The sequence below is a fragment of the Myotis myotis genome, unplaced genomic scaffold (genome assembly GCF_014108235.1).
Source record: "Myotis myotis isolate mMyoMyo1 unplaced genomic scaffold, mMyoMyo1.p scaffold_m19_p_15, whole genome shotgun sequence".
Lineage (NCBI taxonomy): Eukaryota > Metazoa > Chordata > Mammalia > Chiroptera > Vespertilionidae > Myotis > Myotis myotis.
In genome coordinates, this window is record NW_023416319.1 from 9,961,063 (window position 1) to 9,982,786 (window position 21,724).

General features: G+C 45.3%; 1 protein-coding gene across 1 annotated transcript in view; it reads left to right on the forward strand.

Moving 5' to 3' along the window:
- The window catches only part of LOC118670302 (guanylate cyclase 2G-like), a 38,074-nt gene extending 16,355 nt beyond the window's left edge, over positions 1 to 21,719 (forward strand). The window contains exons 12-22 of the mRNA XM_036337371.1: positions 709 to 780; positions 7,029 to 7,197; positions 8,541 to 8,696; positions 10,253 to 10,430; positions 12,668 to 12,808; positions 14,112 to 14,304; positions 15,872 to 16,046; positions 17,180 to 17,278; positions 18,248 to 18,339; positions 19,790 to 19,895; positions 20,641 to 21,719. Coding sequence (XP_036193264.1) covers positions 709 to 780; positions 7,029 to 7,197; positions 8,541 to 8,696; positions 10,253 to 10,430; positions 12,668 to 12,808; positions 14,112 to 14,304; positions 15,872 to 16,046; positions 17,180 to 17,278; positions 18,248 to 18,339; positions 19,790 to 19,894 — 1,380 coding nt within the window. The 3' untranslated portion in view covers position 19,895; positions 20,641 to 21,719. The remainder of the gene's footprint in view (positions 1 to 708; positions 781 to 7,028; positions 7,198 to 8,540; positions 8,697 to 10,252; positions 10,431 to 12,667; positions 12,809 to 14,111; positions 14,305 to 15,871; positions 16,047 to 17,179; positions 17,279 to 18,247; positions 18,340 to 19,789; positions 19,896 to 20,640) is intronic.
- The last annotated feature ends 5 nt before the right edge of the window (positions 21,720 to 21,724 follow it).

Below are 21,724 nucleotides of genomic sequence, written 5' to 3' on the forward strand. Positions count from 1 at the left end.
CTTTCAGTGCTTTTGCTCCTTCATCCAAGAACAGTTCCTCTCTATTCTAATTGCAAGACCTGAGTTATCCTGTTGGGCTGCCTGCAGGGGATCGGCTTAGCAGTGGAGTTGCCAAGTACCTGGCTTCCTTTGTTCTGGACGGAAAGGGGCTGGGCTTGGTTTTGTCTCCTTAGCTGTCACAGCTACTCCTGAATTGCATTTCTGGGCCCATACTACCTATGGTATGTGACCGTCCCCTTTATGTCAAGAACAAGGAAGTGTTTATAAAACTCAAGACTGCGTAACTTTCTCACTATTGAGTCAGGTGATGATATTTCCTGGAGAATTTTTTGGCTCTGTGTCAGGCTGTATGAGTTCTGGTCAAAATCATCCAATGTAGACCTAGCGGGTTTGTCTGAGTGGATAGAGCGTCAGCATGTGGACCAAAGGGTTTCAGGTTCGATTCTGGTCCAAGAGCACATACCTTTGTTGTAGGCTCCTCAGGCCTGGTGGGGGCTCATGCAGGAGGCAACCAATTGATGTGTTTCTCTCACATCGATGTTTCTGTCTTTCCCTCTCTCCCTAAAAATCAACAGGAAAATATCATTGGTTGAGGATTAACAACAACAACAAAAACCATCCAATGTAATAGAACCAAACCCATTTAACATATGAAGCTCACTGCTCCAGGTTGAATCCCTGGTGCCATTTTAAATAACTGTTTTTCAGGATGTTTTGAGAAATTCAAATAATGAAATGGATTGGATATTCAAGCTCTCATTTGCATATGACATAGTCAATGTGAGTATAACATAAGTTTATGTAAAGAACAAATACCATGGTGTTTTTGAATTGTTCTGTGTCTTAGATTAAATCAAACTGTAATCTTTCCCAAAGGTTCAGGTCGTTCTCAGATCTCCTCTTCAAAGTGATCCCACTTCTAAAATCTACCACTTCAATCAGATTTCCCATTTTTCTCTCTCTCCCTGACCTCAAGTAAATATCAAGAGAGTAAAAAATATTTTATACTAAAGTCAGAAGGGATGCTACATTTACCCAACCAGGAAAGAGCTGGGTACTTACATTTTAGGACAGAACTTTTTGCCCAAAGAAAATCTAATTACTAGATCATAAAGCAAGCTGAAGGATTCCTAATACTACTTCCTTTTTCCTAGTCCCCGATTCTTAATAATACTTCCTTTTTCCTAGTCCTGGTTCCTTTCCCCAGAAAATGGGGATCAGTGCCATCATAACCACAAAGCTGTTATACAGGGGGTGCAAATCTGTGAATTTATATATACAGGCAGAATTTTTACTTTGGGCAAAGGGGGCTGAGGTGGCTGTAAAAAGGGTGATGATGATGATAATAATAATGGCTAAAATATACTTAGTGCTTTCTTTGGCCCCAATACTTTCTAGCATTCTGTATATATTAATTTACTTAAGTTTCACAACAAAAAATAAGGTAGATCTATTATTAGCCCCATTTCACTGATGGGAGATAAGTCAGATGGGTCAGGTCATTATGTACCTGAGGCTGATGTTCTCACCCTGAGCTAAAATACAGCTGTTCTTTCTAAACTCGCTGCATCTGTTTTATCGTAAGAGAGGACCAAGTCAACGACCTGGGGTTGGGTTCTGGCGAGGAAGCCCCTCAGTCCGACAACCAGCAGGGCTGGCTGGTCATCATCTCTCAATCAATAGTCCATCCATCAACTAATAGATTCCTGTGGGCAAGACCCGGCCTGGTGTTGTGAGGGATACAAAGGTGAAACAAAAACTCTGTCCTTCTGGAGTATAAGGCTGTGACTCCTTGAGTGACTTTGACTTTTGGTCCCTCTCTGGACCTCAACCTCCATATGGGTTAATGGATGAGGTTGGTCTGTTGACATCCAAAGTCTTTTATTTCTCAGGGATTTAATTGCTCTTTGTTTAAGGAGCTGAGTCTTAATGGTCTGTGAGATTTCGATTTCCTGGGCCTTAATGGGAAGCAAGTTAGACAAACAGAAACCTTGTTGGTTTCCTTGTGATTGGGTCTCTATGGGCAACACTGGGCCAACACTGTTATTTCAGTAAACTTTATTGAGCATCTTTTAATGATTTATCTCCCTCTGGGCACTTTTGTAAGAAAATAACGACTTGTTTCTAATTTTAAATGGCATAAAAATCTAGCTAGAGGAAAAGAACACAGGACATGCACATATACAATTATTGAAATGGTGGTGGTAGAGTTATAAAATAGAAGAATGTGACGTGGCATCCTCTCCTACTCCGGCTCCTCTCTCCTTCCCTTCACCCACATTTCTCTTCCTGCAGCAAACCCAGGGAAGTATGCTAGACTTCCAGTGATCCGGTTCCTGCCCCTTCAAAACAGCCAACATCATTTATATTGGATGTGAAGAATTCACTCACCAAAGTCTGAATGCCCAATAGATTTAGCCTTTCCAGTGTCACCATTTGGCTTTCAAGAAGCATGAAGCCAAAGGTTTCTCTTGAAAAATGCTGGGGTTGGTGAGAATGCTCTCTCTATATAAAAGCCTAAGCAACCGTTTGACCGTTCAACTGGTAGCTATGATGTGCACTGACCACCAGGGGGCAGATGCTCAACACACAGGCATGGAAACATCGAGCAGACTGATGAATCTCAGAGGGATGGGGGAGGGGGAGGGCGGGAAGAGATTAACCAAAGATTTTATATGCATATTAGAGGTCCAGTGCATGGATTTGTGCACCAGTGGGGTCCCTTGGCCTGGCCTTCAGGAATCAGGTTAAACCGGCAGTCCGATATGCCTCGAAGGGTCCCAAATTGCATGAGAGTACAGGCCAGGCTGAGGGATCCCACCAGTGCATGAATTCGTGCAATGGGTCTCTAGTAATTGAATAATCAGCTACCTTAGGTCACTGAATCTATCCCCTACTCTATGCCAGAAGGACAGCTTGGCACCTTGTTTTGGAAGGATTGCTTTCCCTAAAAATGGAGTGTGCACAGGATGGGACTGGTTAAGGAGGTCACAGTGACCTAGATCAAGGCACTTCGAGGCCAGTTACTCTGCCAGCATTCCTTGAAAGGGGACTAAAAGTAACACAATTCACTGCAGCCTCTTAGAGCTTGCCATGGGTGACTGGATATGAACCCAGGCATGGGGCCAACCTCTGTAGGTCAGATTATGCTTCTGGCCACCACAAACCAATCATAAAAACAATTCCTCCCCTGATGTCTATTTGACAAGGAACTCCTTTATGCCAGGTAACATAGAGATTCTGAGATGTCACAGACTTTTCAAAACAACAAGAGGGTATTGATTGAGCACCTAATTTTGGTCAAACCTGATTCTGGGAATGGAGGTTGCAGAGAAGTAAGGCTCATTATCCTGTCCCCAAGGAGCTCAACCAGTGGGGCCAGCCTGGGAAGAGGCTCTGGGGAGAATAGCACTCTTCTTGACTTAGAGGTGGGCCTCTATTTCTGAGGAAGAGAAGTCTTGATGGATTAAGGGGGTCAAGGGCGGTTGGCAAAGAAGTTGTCTTGGGTGTTTGAACCTTGGCTCTGCTACTTATTGACCAGGCGACCTTACCTACCCTGAGCTTCAGCTTCCCTGTGAATAAAATAAAGATAGCAGGAGTACCTACCTCATAGGGTTGCTATAAGGACTAAGGCATGTAAAATGGCCAGAACCATGCCTGCCCCATTAAAAGTATCCAATAAATATTAATTGTCAGTATCAGTAGGAGCAGTAGTATCATTAGTATCTGAGATAACTCCATTACTAAAAAGCATGCACTTCCTTATTTCATTCCTTCAACAATCCTATGGGCTAAGTCTGCACTGTCCAAGTATAGTAGCCACCAGCCTCATGTGACTATTAAACTCTGGCCACAGGACTAGTCCAAATTAAGATGTGCTATAAAAGTGTAAAATGTCTGCCAGATTTCGAAGACTTAGCAAAAAAACAAAAAAATATAAAATACTTGATATTATTATGATTATATGTTAAAATGATAAGATCTCTTAGTACACTAGGCTAGATAAACTATATTATTAAACTTAATTTTCACTTGTTTAATGAAAACATTAAAAATTATACCTGTGGCTTGCATTATATTTCAAGTGGATGGTGCTCTAAGTCATCACAATGAACTTTATTATTAATTCACCAGCTCCAATATTAATATTAATATTTACTCCATTTCACGAGGGGGAAAATGAGGCTTACTCGAGTCAAGTAACCTGCCCAACTGGTAAGAGGTAGATTGGGGCTTGCTGCTAGTCTGTCTCCGTAGTTGAGTCATGCTACGTTTCCTCCTCACCAAGTTCCAGAAAGCACAGATGTGGGATCCAGAGATAGAGCCCCCAGGACCATCCCCAACTTTCTAACAGGGAAATAAATGTAACTAGCAGTCAGGTAGGCGATAGAATTGCCAAAACGCATAAAATCTGGTACATAAATCACGCACCTCTCATGGTTCTATTTGTTCTCTGACAATGTACATATGCCCATGCATTTCCATCAAGAGAGAAAAACACCACCACAGAGAGGTACGTCTGTCTCCTGGAGAGGACTGCAACATAGGATTCCGAGCATCCAAACAGGTTGCCTATGCCCTAATAGCATGAGCTCTACTGTCCCTGGATGTCCGGGGAGATTGGTGGTGACCAGAATGTAAACTATCTCATGCGTGGGGTGGGCCAAGGCAAGGGATGATCATGTGTGTCAGGGGCAGTCCTGCTGCATGGAGAGGTCTCTGTGAGGTCAGAGAGAACTCTGGGTTGGACATAGGCCTCCCTGGATTTCAAGCCCAGACCTGGCCAGTTGGAGCCTTTCCTGGAGAAATTCCAGAGGCAGCTCCAGCCAGGCCCCTCCAGGTCTAGTTGAGCGAGTTGTACTTCCAACATGTGATTCAACTCGATCATCTCAGAACACAAACAAGCCACAATGATAAAGGAATATGCCCTCCTGTCTTTCGGGGGTCAGGGGACAAGGGTGGGATACTCACTGTCCCTCAAGTTTCCTTATTGCTTTCTGTATTAGCCTGTATTGCTAATGTAGCATTGGCTTAGGGCTCTTGCTAAGGTGGGACAGTGACTCAGCCTGTCATCACTGCTGGAGGCAGAGGTGAGTCCCTGAGCTGGTGCCCAAAAGGTCCAAGGACCCTGTCTCTGGGTGTAGTAGTCCATTCAGGAGCCCTTCCTGGAACCTTGATGGCCAGTGCCTCCTTGTGGCTACACCCATGGGTGACTTCACCTCCTTCTCAGCTGGGCTTAAGATTCATTTGAACCTGGCTGTTCTTGTATAAGTGTGTTCTAATCCTTGCTGGATGAGAACAATCACTGCCTTTCTTTAAAAATTTTTTAAATTAGTCTTCTTCCTTTACCATATATTTGACCCCCTTTGCCCTCTTTGTCTTCCCCCTACTGGCGTCCCCTCTGGTAACCATCATGCTGTTGTCTATGTCTATGAGTTTGTTTGTCTTATTTGTTCATTTGTTGGTTTCTATTTTATATCCCACATATGAGTGCAATCATGTAGTTCTTTTCTGGCTTATTTCACTTAAAATGACACTCTCAAGAACCATCCATGTTGTTCCAAATGGCAATATTTCATTTTTCACTCGTGAGTATTATTCCTTTTATATATGTACCACATCTTCTTTATCCAATCATTCATCGGGGGATACTTAGGTTGTGTCCAGATCTTGGCTATTATATCCCTGCCTTTCTGACTCACTTCCCTTAGAAAGTTTTTTTTTTATTCAGTAAATAATCTTTATCACATTTTTCATTAAATTTAAGTAGATATTTACTTTGTGTCATGCATCATGTCTGATGTCGCATGTGTATGACTGCATTTAATTTCCATGGCCAACCCTATGAGGTAGGGTTCATTGTCATCTCCATTTTGATGAGAAGAAGGAGGCTGGTAGGGGTAAGGTAGCTTGCCCTCTACTAAGTGGTAGAGCTGGGATTTGAACTCAGGACTATGCTCACTAAGCTGGCCTTGCCTTCAGGGACCAGAAATAGTTTTCTTCTTTTTGGGTGTCTGCCGGGAGCCGTTCCATGCTTGCTGTTTCAAGGGACCTGGCATATATGGCATACTGTTCTTAATATGTTTGCTCACCTTCTTGGCACTATGTGTTTTAACCAAGGTCTCTGAGAAAGGTGGTTTCCCCAGGTAGGGATTTTCCCCTGAAGTTAGGGAGGGAATAAAACCTCTTAACTAAGTGCCAGGCGGGTAATTAATCACTTTAACTACGAACAATCATGCTTAAGCTACATAATCTTTACTCCCTGGAATGGAGATAAGAAACGCCCTAACCTTTGAAATAGAGATTGATAGGATTGGAATCAACTGGTATAAATACAGATGTAAGAAGTCAGAACTTAGAATACAGAGCTTAGAACACAGAACTTAGAATACGGAACCAAGAGAGACAGAACCTAGGCACAGAACCTACACAGAACGTTCTCTAGAGACAGAAGAACTTCGCTGGAGAGAACATGGCAAAAGATCCTGGACAGAAACTGGCCTCAGAACCTAGAGACAGAACCTAGCGAGAGAACATGGCAAAAGATCCTGGACTGAACCTGACTATAGAACCTGGCTGGAGAACCTGGACAGAACCTGGCTGGAGAACCTAGCGAGGGAACCTGGTAACAGAACCTGGCTGGAGAACCTAGCAAGAGAAGATGGACACAGAACCTGGCTGGAGATCCTAACCAGAACTTCGCTGGAGATCCAGACCAGAACTTGGCTGGAGATCCTGGCTGGGCTGCTGATCAACTGAACTCCGTCTCCGTGTCATTCCTTCTTCACCGACTCCATCCACACCTTTGGGGACCCCTGGACCCACTGGGGCTGGACCCCAGCAGGTGTCTGTGCCCATCTTGACTCCTTATGTGAAGGGCCATGTCAGTGGCTCTTGAACAAATGAATAAAGATAGCTACGTCCCCTACCCTGGGGCTGCACATCTGTGTTCCTGTCCATCTGTCTCTCCTTCCACTGGTGTCCCTTGGCACCTGCTCTAATTCAGTTGCTCATTTTCATTCTCCCAGGGCATGCTGTTCCTTCATAGGAGCCCACTGAGGTCCCATGGAAACCTGAAGCCTTCCAACTGCCTGGTGGATGGTCAGATGCAGGTGAAGCTGTCAGGATTTGGGCTGTGGGAACTCAAGTACGGCCAGACATACAGAACATATAATGAGAAAACAAAAGACCACTCAGGTAACCACTGGCAGGTCTTGGACCCACTAGCTTTCAGTTGAGTGGTAAAGGGTTCATTTCTTACCCCATTTCTGCTTCCTGACGCTCATGTGCACAGTACTTGTGGGTGGGTGTTCCGCTGGAGCCAGTGGTGTGTGGCTGCTCTGTTCACCCAAGGAGATGGGAACAGGTGGCCCGAGTCCATGGTGTGATGTCTGAGTGAGAGGAACTGGTCCTCATTCCAGCTTAGCTGGGCGACCTGAAACAAGTCACCGTCCTTCTCTGTAGTCCTCTGTGTCCCATCACATCTTCCTACCTTCTCAGTGTAGAATGACCAGCTGCCAGGCGCTTTAAGGATGAAGGGTTTGGCCGTTCTGTTCTCTCTGGGTTTCAGTATCACTTGAGAAAATTTTAACATTTTATAGGTGGCTGGGTTCCACGCCGCAGCCACTGAATCAGAATATCTGAAGATGGGGTCTGGGCATCGCATTGTTTTTGAAGCTCCCAAGTGATTCTGGTGGGCGTCTAACGACAAGACCTACCATTGGGAGTCAGCCTCCTCATGGGAGCAGTGGAGGCAGCTGAGTGCTCTTGTGTCTCACCTCCTACGTCTCTGGGTCCTGTTGAGCCCAGTGCCCTCAGCCCTGACCACTTCCCTCTGGAACAGCACATGGCAGCAGCTTTGCTGAGTGCATGTGGGGAGGTCCTGTAACATGAGGTAGCATGTGTGTTACAGAGAAAGACAAAGGGGGCAACTTAGAAAGCTGTTCGTAGTCATTCCTATTTCTCCATCCTCCAATATATTTTCCTTTAATGATCATACCTATAATAACACAAGCCTATGCACCTCACTAGAAAAAAAAATGTAAGTGTATAAAATATCCAGAATAGATAACTCTAGAGAGAAAATGCAGGCTGATGGTTTTCTGGGGCTGGGGATAGAGGGGAACAGGGAGAAACTGCTTAAGGGGTCTGGGGTTTTATTTGGGGGTGTTGGAAATGGTTGGGAACTGGATAGATGGATAGAGGTGGTGGTTGCACAACATTGTGAGTGTACTAAATGCCACTGAATTCTCACTTTAAAATGATTAATTTTATGTTATGTAGGCAATTCAGAAAGGGAAAAGGAACACCACCTGTCACTGCACAGCCACGAGTTAGCCACTGTTAACATGTTAGTGCCCGTTCTTCCTGGTTATTTTCTCTGTATTCACACACAGGGACCCTGGTTGCTCTGTAAGTCGGGCACCGTGGGGGCTGACTCCTCGGGGGATGGATGCTCTCAGTTCTCCTGAGCTTCCTAGAAAGGGTGGCTTTTCTACCTGGAAACTCTCATTCTGGGCCTATGTCTCCTTGCTTCACAGAGCTCTACTGGACCGCCCCAGAGCTGTTGCGGCTCCCAGAGGCGCCCCGGTCAGGAACCCCAAAGGGAGACGCTTACAGCTTCGCCATTGTGATGAGGGAGCTGATCCACCAGCATGCTCTCGGGCCTTTTGAGGACCTTGACGAGACACCAGACGGTATTGCTGGGAGCGGCTCCTTGGCAGGCTGTGGTGATCTGGGTTGGCTCACAAATGCTTGTTTTTGTGATTGTTTTTGCTAAATGTTTCTTAATTTACAATTTATTTCATTCTTATTTTTTCTTTTAAAAATTTATATATTTTTTTAAAGAATTAGAAAACTATTACAGTTTGATTAAAAAAAAACCAAGGAACTCAGAATGACATAGTTTATTCTATAACAGCAGCCAGATCCTGTTAGACAATGAGTAAGATCGTGTTGCTTCTCTACACAACAGCCTCCCCTGGCTTCCCATTTTGGGAGTGAAGACTAAGTCCTTACAATGGCCTGCAAGACCATCAAAGGCCTCTAAACTGGCCTCAGTGGTCTTGTATGTTAGTGTCCTGGAGCAGCCATAGTAAGTTGCCACAAACCTACCTGTTGGTTTGAAACAACAGAAATTTACTCTCTCATAGTTCCAGAGGCTAAAAGTCCAAAATCAAGGTTCAACAAAGCTGCACTTCCTCTGGAGGCTCAAGGGTAGATCCATTCCAGCTTTTGGTGGTGGCCCAGCCCTCATGGGCTTGTGGCCACAGGGCTCCAGTCTCTGCCTCCATCTCCACATTGACTCCTCCTGGAAATCCCTTCTGTCTGTAAGGACACTTGTCATTGGATCAAGGCCCACCTGGATAATCCAAGATGATCTCCTCAACCCAAGACACTTAATTATATTTGCAAGACTTTTTTTTTTTCAGATAAGATCATAGTCATGGGTTCTGGGGATAAGGACATGGACATATATCTTTGGGGATCACCAGTCAACCCACTACACCTTCCTGGTTCCATCTCTCCTGGCTTTTTTCTTTCAGTCACACCGGCCACTCCCCACCACCTCCACCCTCTTCAGCGAGGTCCATCATATATTTGTCACGCAGTTAGATTGTTTTGCCACAAATCTGCATTCTGTCTTGGGGTCTTCCAATCCCTCAACTGATATTTTTTAAAACTAGCATTCTTCAAGGTTCACTCCTTGGGCTGTAAAGTTCTATGGGTTTTGGCAAATAGGTAGTGTCATGTATCCACTGTTACAGTGTCATACAGAATAGTTTCATCACCCTAAAAAAAATTCAGGCCCTTTGCCTATTCAACCTTCTCTCCTCCCCAAACTCTTGGCAGACTCTGATCTGTAATATGTATTATTTGTTAAAATATCTTTTATGTAACATATATGGAATGCAAAATTGTATAAAGCACACTTTGGAGATTTCTACTACAAAATGCATATATACTTCTGAAGTCATATAAAGATATTCTTTACTTTAAGAAAAGTTCTATTAGAAAAAATTAATCTAAAAAATGATAAATCAGGGGGTACTTATAGGATTTATATTTAGATTCCTCATTTTCCAGGAGGATTCAGAATATTTCTTATATTCAGATTTCTCTGAAATTCTAATCTGTTCCATGTACTTGGAAACTCAATATACAAATTTAAGAGCACATCTGTTTAAAGTGAAGCATACTAAATGGCACAAAGTTCCGACATCTGGATATCTAAACCCAAAATGGATTTCAGAAATCCTCAGCCGAATCCGAGACCCCAGGGCATCAGTTCCACTGCGACCTTCCCTGCAAGAGGACAAGGTCAATGAGAAGATTGTGATCCTGGTGAGAGCGTGTTGGGATGAGTCGCCTGAGAAAAGACCCACATTCCTTTCCATCAAGAAAATTCTACGAGATGCCAGCCCCAAAGGGTGAGTTTGGTGTGCAACAGACATTTTCTTCTCCTCACTGAGCCATTAGAATTTTGAAATCATGTGGCTGTAGTTGCTCCTTTCTTCCTTCTTTCCTTCCTTCCTTCCTTCCTTCCTTCCTTCCTTCCTTCCTTCCTTCCTTCCTTCCTTCCTTCCTTCTCCTTCCTTCCTTCCTTCCTTCCTTCCTTCCTTCCTTCCTTCCTTCCTTCCTTCCTTCCTTCCACCCTTCCTTCCTTCTTTTCTTCCTTCCTTCCCTCCTTCCTTCCTCATATACTCAATGCCTACCACATGCAAAGCACTGAGCTACATGCTGGTGAAGGGGGACTGATAAATTCTCCCTTTATTTCACAAATGTTCCAAAAATGGGTCATACTTCCATTGCCCGTCTTGGTCCATTCCAGGCATCACTAATCAATCTAATCTGTCAAGGTCCCAGGGAGATCAGTGGCAGGGCCTCTGACTCTATTCAAACCAGCATTCCAAGGGTCATGACTACTCAACTGGGATTGTGCTTATGCAATAAAGAATTATGCACCAACCTTAAAGTAGGTTATTGAGTTAAATTATTCACTCCTCTCAAAGAATGTTCTCAATAGTAACTGGCTTCAAACCAGGATAATTACATCATCCACCACATTGAACATATGAAGGCACAGCCATGTTAGAAGTAGCTGGGGTTAGTAGGGGAAGTCCTGTGCTAGGAGTTAGGAATCTACTCCAGATGTTGCCATTTCACTGTGCAGCTTTAACACGAACAGCCCTGTATTCTGCATTTTCCACATCAAAATAGTTAAATGGTATGTGTCAGGTCAGTTGGTATGTCCTGACTTTTTACCCAGAAAATATGGTCCCTAATGTTAAAGCAAGTACATTTCCCATGTGAGCCTCAGGGTCCTCACCTGAAAAATGAGGAATTTAAATTTCTCTGAAGAGCCTTCTAAAACAAGAGTCTATAGGATCTAGAAGTGCCCCTTATATCTGTCATCTGAAAAAACAACAACGAATGACTTGTCCTAAAAATCTACATTTTTGATTGGCTGTAACAATGGTAGGAAGCATGTTGGGCCAGTGAATGCCACCACTTGTTGAGTGTCCACTGGGTTCCAGACTCTCAACATTATCTCCCTGAATCCTTAGAACAACCCTGCAAAATGTGTATTATTATTCTAAAACTAGGGGTCCAGTGCACGAATTCGAGCACCTTGAAAGGAACTGTGGGCCGTGCAGCTGCAGTGGGCACAGGGCCGGGTCTCGGCCCATCCTCCATGTCCCCTGTCCGGCCCCTCTCACTGCAGCCCCTGGTTCTCTGTCTCCAGCAACCCTGCTCCCGCCACCACTTCTAACCACGTGCTGACAGCATTGACCCCACTCACACCAGCTGATGGTGCGGAGCGATTGGGGCTGGTGCCAGCAGTGAGTGCGAGTGGTGGTTGCTGCCCCGATTGACCCTCAGGAGCAGGGTAGGTGGAGAAGCCCTCGGGGTGATCAGAGATGGCAGCCACTGCTCGCACCCTCTGATGGCGCCGATGAATTGGGACTGGTGCCGGATGCTGGTAGTGGGTGCAAGTGGTGGCTCCAGAGCCAGCTGCGGGTGCAAGCGGGGCTGGTGCTGGCAACAGGTGCGAGCGCCGGGCAGGACCACAGTGTGTGGGAACAAAGAATTTTCAGTAACCACCAGAGGCTCACCCCGATGGCCGTGACCGGTGCCCCGCCTTGGTCTGGCGCCCCCGCTCACCTATTCTACCATCCCACCATGGCCGATGCCCACCATGTTCCGTGCACGCCCCATGGTGGTCAGCGCACATCATAGCAACTGGTTGTTCGGTTGTTCGGTTGTCCAGTTGTTCTGCTGTTTGGTCTATTTGCATATTAGGGTTTCATATATATATATATATATATATATATATATATATATGTGTGTGTGTGTGTGTGTGTGTGTGTGTGTGTGTGTGTGTGTGTATATATATATATATATATATATATATATATATATATATATTTCTAGATGCAGAAACAGGTTCAGAGGAATAATGATACAGATAGAGACCTTGGAGCTGATAAAGGGCAGGCTCTGTCCTGCCAAATGGCCTCTTGGTCATTTCACTGCTGCCCATTGGCAACCCTGAAGTCAGAAACCTTAGGGGCGAGACATGTTTACTTGGAATGTATAGTTGGAGATGCTCAATTATGATCCTAAAGTTCTTGGAAAAGACACTAATGTCTGGGTTCTTTTAAAGCCACGTGAGCATACTGGACAGTATGGTGAGCAAGCTGGAAGTGTATGCCAGTCACCTGGAGGAGCTGGTGGAAGAGAGGACCAACCAGATGATGGCAGAGAAGAGGAAGGTGGACAAGCTTCTGTCCACAATACTGCCCAGGTATTCCAGAGAGTTGGGAGCCTTCACAAAGGGACCCAGGAAGCAACAGCATCGCCACCTAATTGGCCTCAAATGAAGAGAGTATTTTCTTTGTCCTTTTTCTAAAAGGACACCGGGTTCTTCTAAAACCAGGATCAAGTATTTTGCATGTAAATTGGTACACCCTATAAAAAGAGATGGAGGCAAAGGCCCTAGAATCCTTAGGAATAGAGAGTGTAGGTCTTTTATTTTTTTATTAAATATTTTTTCTATAACTTATTTTATTTATTTATTTTTGAATTTAGGTGTTTATGTATGTACTTGACCTGCTTTGCTCAATCATTTTGCTCTCAATCTTTGAAATACACGATACATAAAAATTCCCAAAATGAAATAATTTATTCTCGGATCATTTATTCATATATGTCAAATGACTACAAAATCCATGCACTTGGTGTCTCAGTTAGGAATGAGTTTTTTTTTTTTTGCAGATTTCTTTTTTAATAGTCATCTGTATATTGTATTGTGTGTGCAGCACTCAAAGGAAGAGGGTAAAGGAGGGATAAATGGTGATGGAAGGAGACTTGACTTGGGGTGATGAGACCGTAGGTCTTTTACATGGAAGATGGTGGATGCACCAACAGGAGAGTGACCACTAGATGGCACTCCAGGTCCACGAGTCTAGTCAATTCCTACCTTTCCAGTATTTCAGATTGTACATCCAAAACCTTGCACAATACAATACAGTATACAGTATATACTATATACCCATTACTTTAGATTCAAAACTTGCTTTCTTTCTTGTCTCTATTTTCACCTATGCACTTTCTAAAATCTTGGCAGAAGCCTCTTCTGTTAAAATTCCTGCACCCTTTTCTATATGTCTTGAGCAAAGCAATGGGGTTGAGGCTTTGAAGGCGTTAATGTGAAATTGGTAGATTGAAGTAAAAATATTGATTTATAGATCAGTGAATGCTTACATTGGCTTCCACCTCTGCAGACCAAGTCTTTATAATCAAACTCTATAACCATAGGGGGAAATAAAGTGCCCTGAGGGAGAAAATCTTTTTTTTTTTTTTGTGACCAGTTCCTCCCCCACCCTAATGAAAATATTTATTTAGACAAAATGCAGGAGGAGAAGCAGGTATTAGAAGAACCCCCTCTAGATGATGGGTTTTGTTAATTAAAAAACAAAACAAAACAAAACAAAAAACCTAATCCAATGAAGCCAAAGGATCCACCAGGGTGACTTCATAGGGAGGGGCCTGTAGGAGACAAGATGAATATGACACTGTAAAGTAACTGTTATTTTCTCCGGCTTCAGCTTCATTGGAGAACAGCTTATAGCTGGAAGGTCCGTGGAACCAGAACATTTTGAGTCCGTGACCATCTTTTTCTCTGACATCGTTGGATTCACAAAACTCTGTTCTCTCAGTTCTCCCTTGCAAGTTGTGAAGCTCCTCAATGACCTCTACAGTTTATTCGATCACATCATTGAAACTTACGACGTGTATAAGGTGAGATGCCTGGTTCCTGGGTTGAGTGAGGGTGAACCGGCCCCAGACAGCAACCAGGAGGAGGGCGCTAGTTTATGCTGGCCGTCAACCTCAATTCCTGGCAGAAACTCAATATTTTATTCCTGTTTGTTCTCTGGAAAAGGGCTTGATTAATCAGAGATGTATGTACTTGCCAAGAAGTATCGGTTGTTCCCTCTGTTTTCTTCCATTATTTTATCTCCCAGAAAACTCATTTCTGAAAGAGGCACTGACCTTCGGCTGGCTAATTCATCCACTTGCCTCCTGAATATACTAGTCTGTCCTTCAGAGCCAGAGAGATTTAGCAGGTTCACTCTTCTTTAAAGGTTGTCTTTGGCTCTGTGACTGTGATCCTTAGCAATTCATATGAAGACAGCTTCCCAAGCTTAGACGAGCAGTCTCCTAGCTAAAGGTGAGACACCAACCCGCTGCCCAGTGCTACTGTGGGGGTGGATGAACAGGGTCACCTAGAATGAAAATGGTTGTGGGAGACGACAACAAAAACGTGCATTGCCTTCTTTCAGTGGGTGAGGATGATGACACTTGTATTTTCTGACTTTTCAGCCGAGGCCAGATCATGACTCCAGAGTGCCCGTGTCCACTCATGCTTGGAGGGCAGCCACAGTGTACAGTCTGACCATGATTTTAGGGCTGTGCTATGGCCCTGGGGCCAGGGAGGTTTGGGGGACAGCACAGTCATGTCCCTCAGTGACATGTGCTCAATTATTATCTCTCAATTATTGTTGCTGCTATTCAAGACAAAGGAAAGGATGGCATGGTAATTTTAAAGAGCAGATCACTTACGCTCAACAGAACCTATCTGACTCAGGGGGCCTCCTCTGGGGTTTCCTCTTAGTGTTATCTGTGCAGTTAGGTTTTGTATGAGCTGGTCTAGAATCAATTTGTATTTCTAAATGTGCTTGTGGTGGGGAGAGATAGCATAGAAGCAGTTAGACTTGTGTGCTGGTTAACTCTGCAAGTTCATGGTAACCAGGAGACAGAGGTGTTTGTACCACCTGCTAATCTGAAATTCCACATTTTACCACATCATCGTTGGAGTCTCCTAAAATGCAAACGTATCTGGAAAGGGCTATATGTAACGTTAAATTTAGACATGTCATTTATTCTCTGTAGTGAAGGAGGGATCTGAAAGCTGATTTTATTAGGAGGATGGGGAGAGAGGAGGACCAATCAGACAGATACATACATGGACCCACTTGATCCTTCAAGATTTACCCCATCAGTACACTGCTGCCTGTCTAACTGGTTTTGAACCTGGCTTGGCAAAACAGGGTCACCACCACTATCAGATTTCTGAGAAGGAAGCAGTGATTGTGGCAAGGAAGGCTTGGGGCAGGAAGGCTTTGAACCTGGATGAGGGCAAATTTGATAAACTGCTGGGACTTTGATGGAGTGGAGATTAGGGAGTGTGGCCCTTCAAAGTCTGGGGCCTCAAAGCAAGGGTCCATAATGAGGGACCTTGATCTCTGAGCCCACCCCACCCCACCCTCATGGCAAACACAAGGCCATGTCATTGCTTTGTTTCCAGGTCGAAACCATTGGAGATGCATACATGGTGGCTAGTGGACTTCCCATCCGCAATGGAAGTCGGCATGTGGAGGAGATTGCCACCATGGCCTTGCACTTCCTCAGTGCCACTGTCCACTTCCAGATCGGGCACATGCCTCAGGAGAAGCTCAGGCTCCGCATCGGCCTCCACACAGGTAGACAGCACTGGGGGCAGGTGGCCTCATGGTCCAGGTGTGGCAGCAGTAGTTCCGGTTTCAAGTCCTAGGGCTTTTAGGAAACCCTGAAACTAAATGGTAACATACTAAGGAAATAAAAGGTTGGATTATGTTCACATGTATATTTCTAGTTACCTAGATTGCTTGGTAACAACAAGGACACACAAAGACTTCAAGGTGAACCAAAAATGAGGAGGAGAGGGGAAACCAGATTACATTGGGCAGCTTTCCCGCCACGCCTCTGCATCTGATGCCCTTTGATCTGCTCTGGTTCTGACAAGCTCACGGGCATGTGACTCGTGCAGAGTCCCTGCACATGGTTCAATGCTCTTCTGTCTCTCTCCAGAAGGTCTTAATCGGTTTTGAATGAGGCGTCCCTTACTTTCATTTTTTTGACCAGGACCTGCAAATTGTGTAGCCATACTTGCTCCTACCTATTCTTATGGCTTTACTGAGATAAAACCTGGCCCCAATCAGAATGAATTAGCCCCAAGTTTGTGCTGCCGTTGCTTTGTTTACATTTCCAGTGCATGAATAATATTATCATTAATTTCTGTCTTAGCGTGGTTGTTATAGCAAAATACCATAGACTGGATGGCTTAAACAGCAGGTATTTTTCTCACAATTCCAGATGCTGGGAAGTTCAAGATCAGGATTCCAACATGGAATCCCTGTGAGAACACTTCCGGGCTTGCATATGGCGGCCTCTGGCTGCGTCCTCACTGGTGGAGAGAGAGAGCTACCGTGTCTCTCATCCTTCTTATAAGGGCACTAATCCCAGCCTAATGGCTCTACTTTTAGGATCTCATCTAAACCTAATAACCTCCAAAGACCTCACCTCCGAATACCAACCTACTGGGGATTAGAGCTTCAACATGTGAATGTGGGACAGACACCAGCATTCAGTCCATAACAACTGGTTATGTTGTTTTCCACCAGAAGTGTGTGGGTTCTGCAGTTTGCCTCTTTGTGATCCCTAAAATCTATTGCCAAGCTTTGCCCTCGAGAGCACTTAACATTGATTGAATTGCGTTTGTTGGTCTGATGTGTACCGTGGAGTCCAGTCCTTGGGAATGCAGACCGGTTTTGGCCACCAGTTCTTCTCTTTTCAGGTCCTGTGGTGGCTGGTGTGGTGGGAACCACCATGCCCAGATACTGTCTGTTTGGAGACACCGTGAACATGGCCTCCAGAATGGAAAGCAGCAGCCTGCGTGGGTATCACTTTCAGCGCGTGGTAAACACAGTGTCACTGTCCCTCCAGGCCCTTGTCTTTAACCGGAGGGTATTTTTAGAAGACCTATTTGCATTTTGTCAGCTGGTTTCCATTTCCAGGGGAAGATTGCTATACACTTCAGACAACACCGGTTGCAAGCTTTGTAGGTGGAGTTTCACACCGTTCTCTCTGTGGAGCCCTGTAAACAGCCTGCCCCCCTTCCAGAACTCTCCATTCTAGCTAAGCAGGCACACATACAATCAGGTTGCTTGAATGAAGAGCAGGAGGCAGCAGACTTTTTCTGTATAGGGCCAGACAGTAAATATTTTAGGCTTTATTGGCCAGAGTCTCTGTTGCAATTACTTAACCACTATTGTGTGTGAAAGCAGCCGTTGAGAATATATAACTGATGGGTGTGGCCATGTTCCAATAAAACTTTATTTGTAGGTACAGGTGGTGGGCTGGATTTTGCCTGTGGGTGGTAACTGGCCCATCTCTGATGTATATAGTTTTATTGTTGCTGAACAGACTTGTGGCCAGGAGTTCCAGGGGACAGCAAATGGTTTTGTTTTACAGTAGTTTTGTTGCATTGATAAAACCTCTTTGAGCTTCTAAGTAGATATTTTAAGGATAAATTTTGAAAGTGGGAGCCCAGCCATGTGGAGTTCCCACTTGCATATGGAGTCAGTTCCATTTTCTGGTCATAGACTAAACATATCAAAGCGTGAGCAATGCCCAATAGTGCCTGAGCAATGCCTGGATGGTGGTGGTGATGGTGGTAGTGGTGGTGGTATGGGGGGGCGTGTCCCAGCCCAAGTGCCCCAGACTTCAGAGAGGTTGCCTACAATTTGCTGACAGTCCAAGAATTTGGGCAGGGTAGCACTCCCTCTCCACAGCAACACTTACCCCACTGAACCTGTACAGGGTCACAACCAAAACTGTAACTAGACAATCACTGTTTTGGCAGCTCTCCGGATTCATGTCTCTCAGAGCACCGCAGGCGCCCTGCTGGCATTGGGAGGATACAATTTGCAAAAGAGAGGCACCATTTCAGTCAAGGTAAGACCAACTATGCCCACCTGCCCCTTTGGGTCTCTAATGGAGATGCTGAGGACTTGACAGGATGAGAGAATCTCTGTGCTGAGTGTAGAGACCCCTAAGGTCCATGTGGAGGCCCCTGTGACTGCCAGGTCTTCCTTCAGAGAAGACTGTACCGTTCCCTCAAATGGTCAAATATGGAGTCCAGGACAGGAGACACCTTTTCTCCCACCCAGACCAACCCCTGTGGGATGCTCCATTCTCTTTGTCAGAGATGGTCCCCTGGTTTCTGCTTGAATTCCCTAGTCTAGTCTACTCAAGGCAACAGCAAATACAAGCCCAAGCATCGTAGCACCCATCACTCTTCTATGCCCCTTCTCTTGAGTCTAAAGTGCCCAGGCAGAGGGGATAGAAACCCATTGGCTTGGAGGTAGTAGGCCCTCATCTCTATACATTTAAATATCCCTTGCCTAGCCCTCAGCCTTCTACTGGCACCCAGGCTGTCACTGAAATGTGCCATGACACAGGCTCCTCTTTCTGATAAACATTGCCTGTCTGGGTGGGAAGGGGGTTCCCCTCTTGGAGATGTTCAGATGTGAGTGGCGGGTGCTTACTGTGGCATTGGGTGTTTGGGTGGTGTGAGGGTCCAGGGAAAGAAGTAAAGGGGAAGAGGGTGCCTCAGCTCCTCGGTTTGCTGAGTCTGGCCCTAGTAGCTGTATTTGATCAACTGAATTCAGAAAAGAGGAAGAATTTTCTAGAAAGCAGCAGTGTAGACCTAGCTTTGAATCCTGTCCCACTACTTACTAGCTGTTTAATTGGAGAGATTGGTTTTATCATCTATAAAATGGGAATGGTGATAATACTTCCCTCAAAGGGTGAGTATAATGATGAAATGTCTATGAGATGCATCACATGGGCCTTTCTCGTAGTAAGGCCTCAAGGTATTTGTTATTATTTTTTAGAGGCGTTCTTTGCAACAAACTTTAGCCTCCACTGGCCCTTACCCCCTAGGCCCGTGGTCAGCAAACCGTGGCTGGCGAGCCACATGCGGCTCTTTGGCCCCTTGAGTGTGGCTCTTCCTAAGCCTTAGGAGTACCCTAATTAAGTTAATAACAATGTGTCTACCTATATAGTTTAAGTTTAAAAAATTTGGCTCTCAAAAGAAATTTCAATCGTTGTACTGTTGATATTTGGCTCTGTTGACTAATGAGTTTGCTGACCACTGCCTTAGGCCATCACTGACTGTCCATCTAAGCTTATCAGCAAAGCCCAAGGAAATGATCAACATTTTGTCTATAACTAGGCCTTTCCCTCATTGAGGCAGTTACTGGCTCGTTTCAGTTCTGGCTACAAACACTGTTTTCAGCAAGCAAGCAAGGGAGACCCGGCTTGTCTGCTCAGAGACCAGGTCTGCTTCACTGGCGGCCTCTCCTCCCTGAGTTTCACCAGCTGTCTCCCCTGCCTCCCACAGGGCAAAGGAGAACAAACAACTTTCTGGTTGAAAGGCAAAGAAGGCTTCTCTATTCCCCTCCCCGAATTTACTGAGGAAGAGGCTGAAATCCCAGAGGTCTTCTGAGGTGAGTATTTTCTTTAAAGTTGTTTGTGGGGCCCCATGAAAGTCCATGGGGTGCGTTAAATATACCATTTCTGGGGTGTAGTTCTGGGTATTGAGTCAGCCTCCCTGTAGGGGGCGCCATCTAGCTGGCCTCCTCATCCCACCCCAGGGTTCTGTGACCCAGAGCAGATGTGGAGTTGGATGAGCTGGATGTAGTGAGCTCATTTCCTGGGGGACCAGGGCTGAGCTGTTGCTCTCAGCCCTGCCAGGGAGCCTGTTCCACTGCCAAATATTTCCAGCTCATTAGCTTGTGAATTCACAGTGAACCCAATTTCATTCTGGAGGAGGGGCCACCCACAGGTCTAGCCCTGTCTGCCTTCCTTTGCAAGGTGGCTGCTCCCTAACCTTTAGTGCTTATTTTCCTTATCAGCTACTCAGCCTGCAAAGAGAGGGAGCTCATATCAGAAGGCATCTGAGGAATGTTTGCAGGGGATAAAGTTCTACTTAAGGTGTGAGTGATCACAGAAATCCAATAGGGCCAGGCCACTCCAAGCAGACAGGACACACCTGCAGTCAGTGGCCAGAAGGCCTGGTCTGGAGCCCTGACCTCTGGGAACATGGCAACTTCCAAATGGATCATGTCCCATCCTCAACGTATTGCTTAATGTCTTTCCTGTCCCCTGGGCAAAGCATGCAATCAAGGCTTGGCTTTTAAGTAGAAGTTTTCCTTCATTTAGGATGTGTTTAATTGTTTTGGTAATCTCCAGCAGACGAAGATGAATGAGCCCATCTGTCCTGCTGTGCACATTTCCTCCTTTGCACAGAGAAGAGGATTCCATGTGGATTTATTCCGTGGTTCTGTAATAGATGTGCTGAACCGTGAATGCATCTGCAGTCCTTTTTCTACGCCTTGCAACTCCTTGCGTCCAGATGATCTTCCGTGGGGCTGCTCCTGAACGTGGCAGTGCAATTCCAATGATGTATCGTGTCCATGTCCAAGACCTGTTGAATTTCCCATGTCTGAAGAGGGGAAAGCCAACGGGGATGGGGAGGTATCACTTTGTTTTGTTTTTTAGCATGGCCACTGCGCTGCCTTTGTGGAGGTATTTTTGAGCCCTGCATATATAAATAAACTGCCTTTTGGTGGATTGAGAGTGTTTAAAACCAACTTTTTAAAAGGTTTGGTGGAATTCTTGCCTTTCTTCAGTAAGAAGGGCACCAACTAGTGGCCAAAGGAAGTGCTTTTCAAATGGTCCCGTCTCCATCAAGCTCCTGACCTCTGGGAGTGTGGCAACTTCCGAATTCTCAAATGGTCCCGTCTCCATCAAGCTCCTGACCTCTGGGAATGTGGCAACTTCCAAATTCTCAAATGGTCCCTTTTCCATCAGCAGAACTTTTCTTCAGCTCAGAGGTGGGCGACTGAACTCTGGGACCTACACAGACTCCACTTTCCATGTGGATTCCATTTTCATTGTAGTAGGTTCGGCTGCTCTCCGAAGGCCTCCAGCATCAAAGGGGAAAGCTTTTGACTGATGCTCAGAGTGGGGGAGGGCAGAGGCATTTATATGAAAGAACAGAGCGCTTCCCCTGCTACCCCAGCATGGTGACAGTGGGCCTACATGTATCTCCTCATGCCTCTTAACTTCTTCCCTTGTTTGGGATTGGGCCTTCTGGATCCCAGACACCATGCTCCACCACGAAAGGGAATAAGGCAAGTTCTGCTCTGAGGTCACTTAGAGAAATGGGCCAGTCCCCATCCATCCATCCATCCATCCATCCATCCATCCATCCATCCACCCATCCATCCTTCCATCCAGCTGAACATTTAATTAATTCAAGGAGAATTATTGA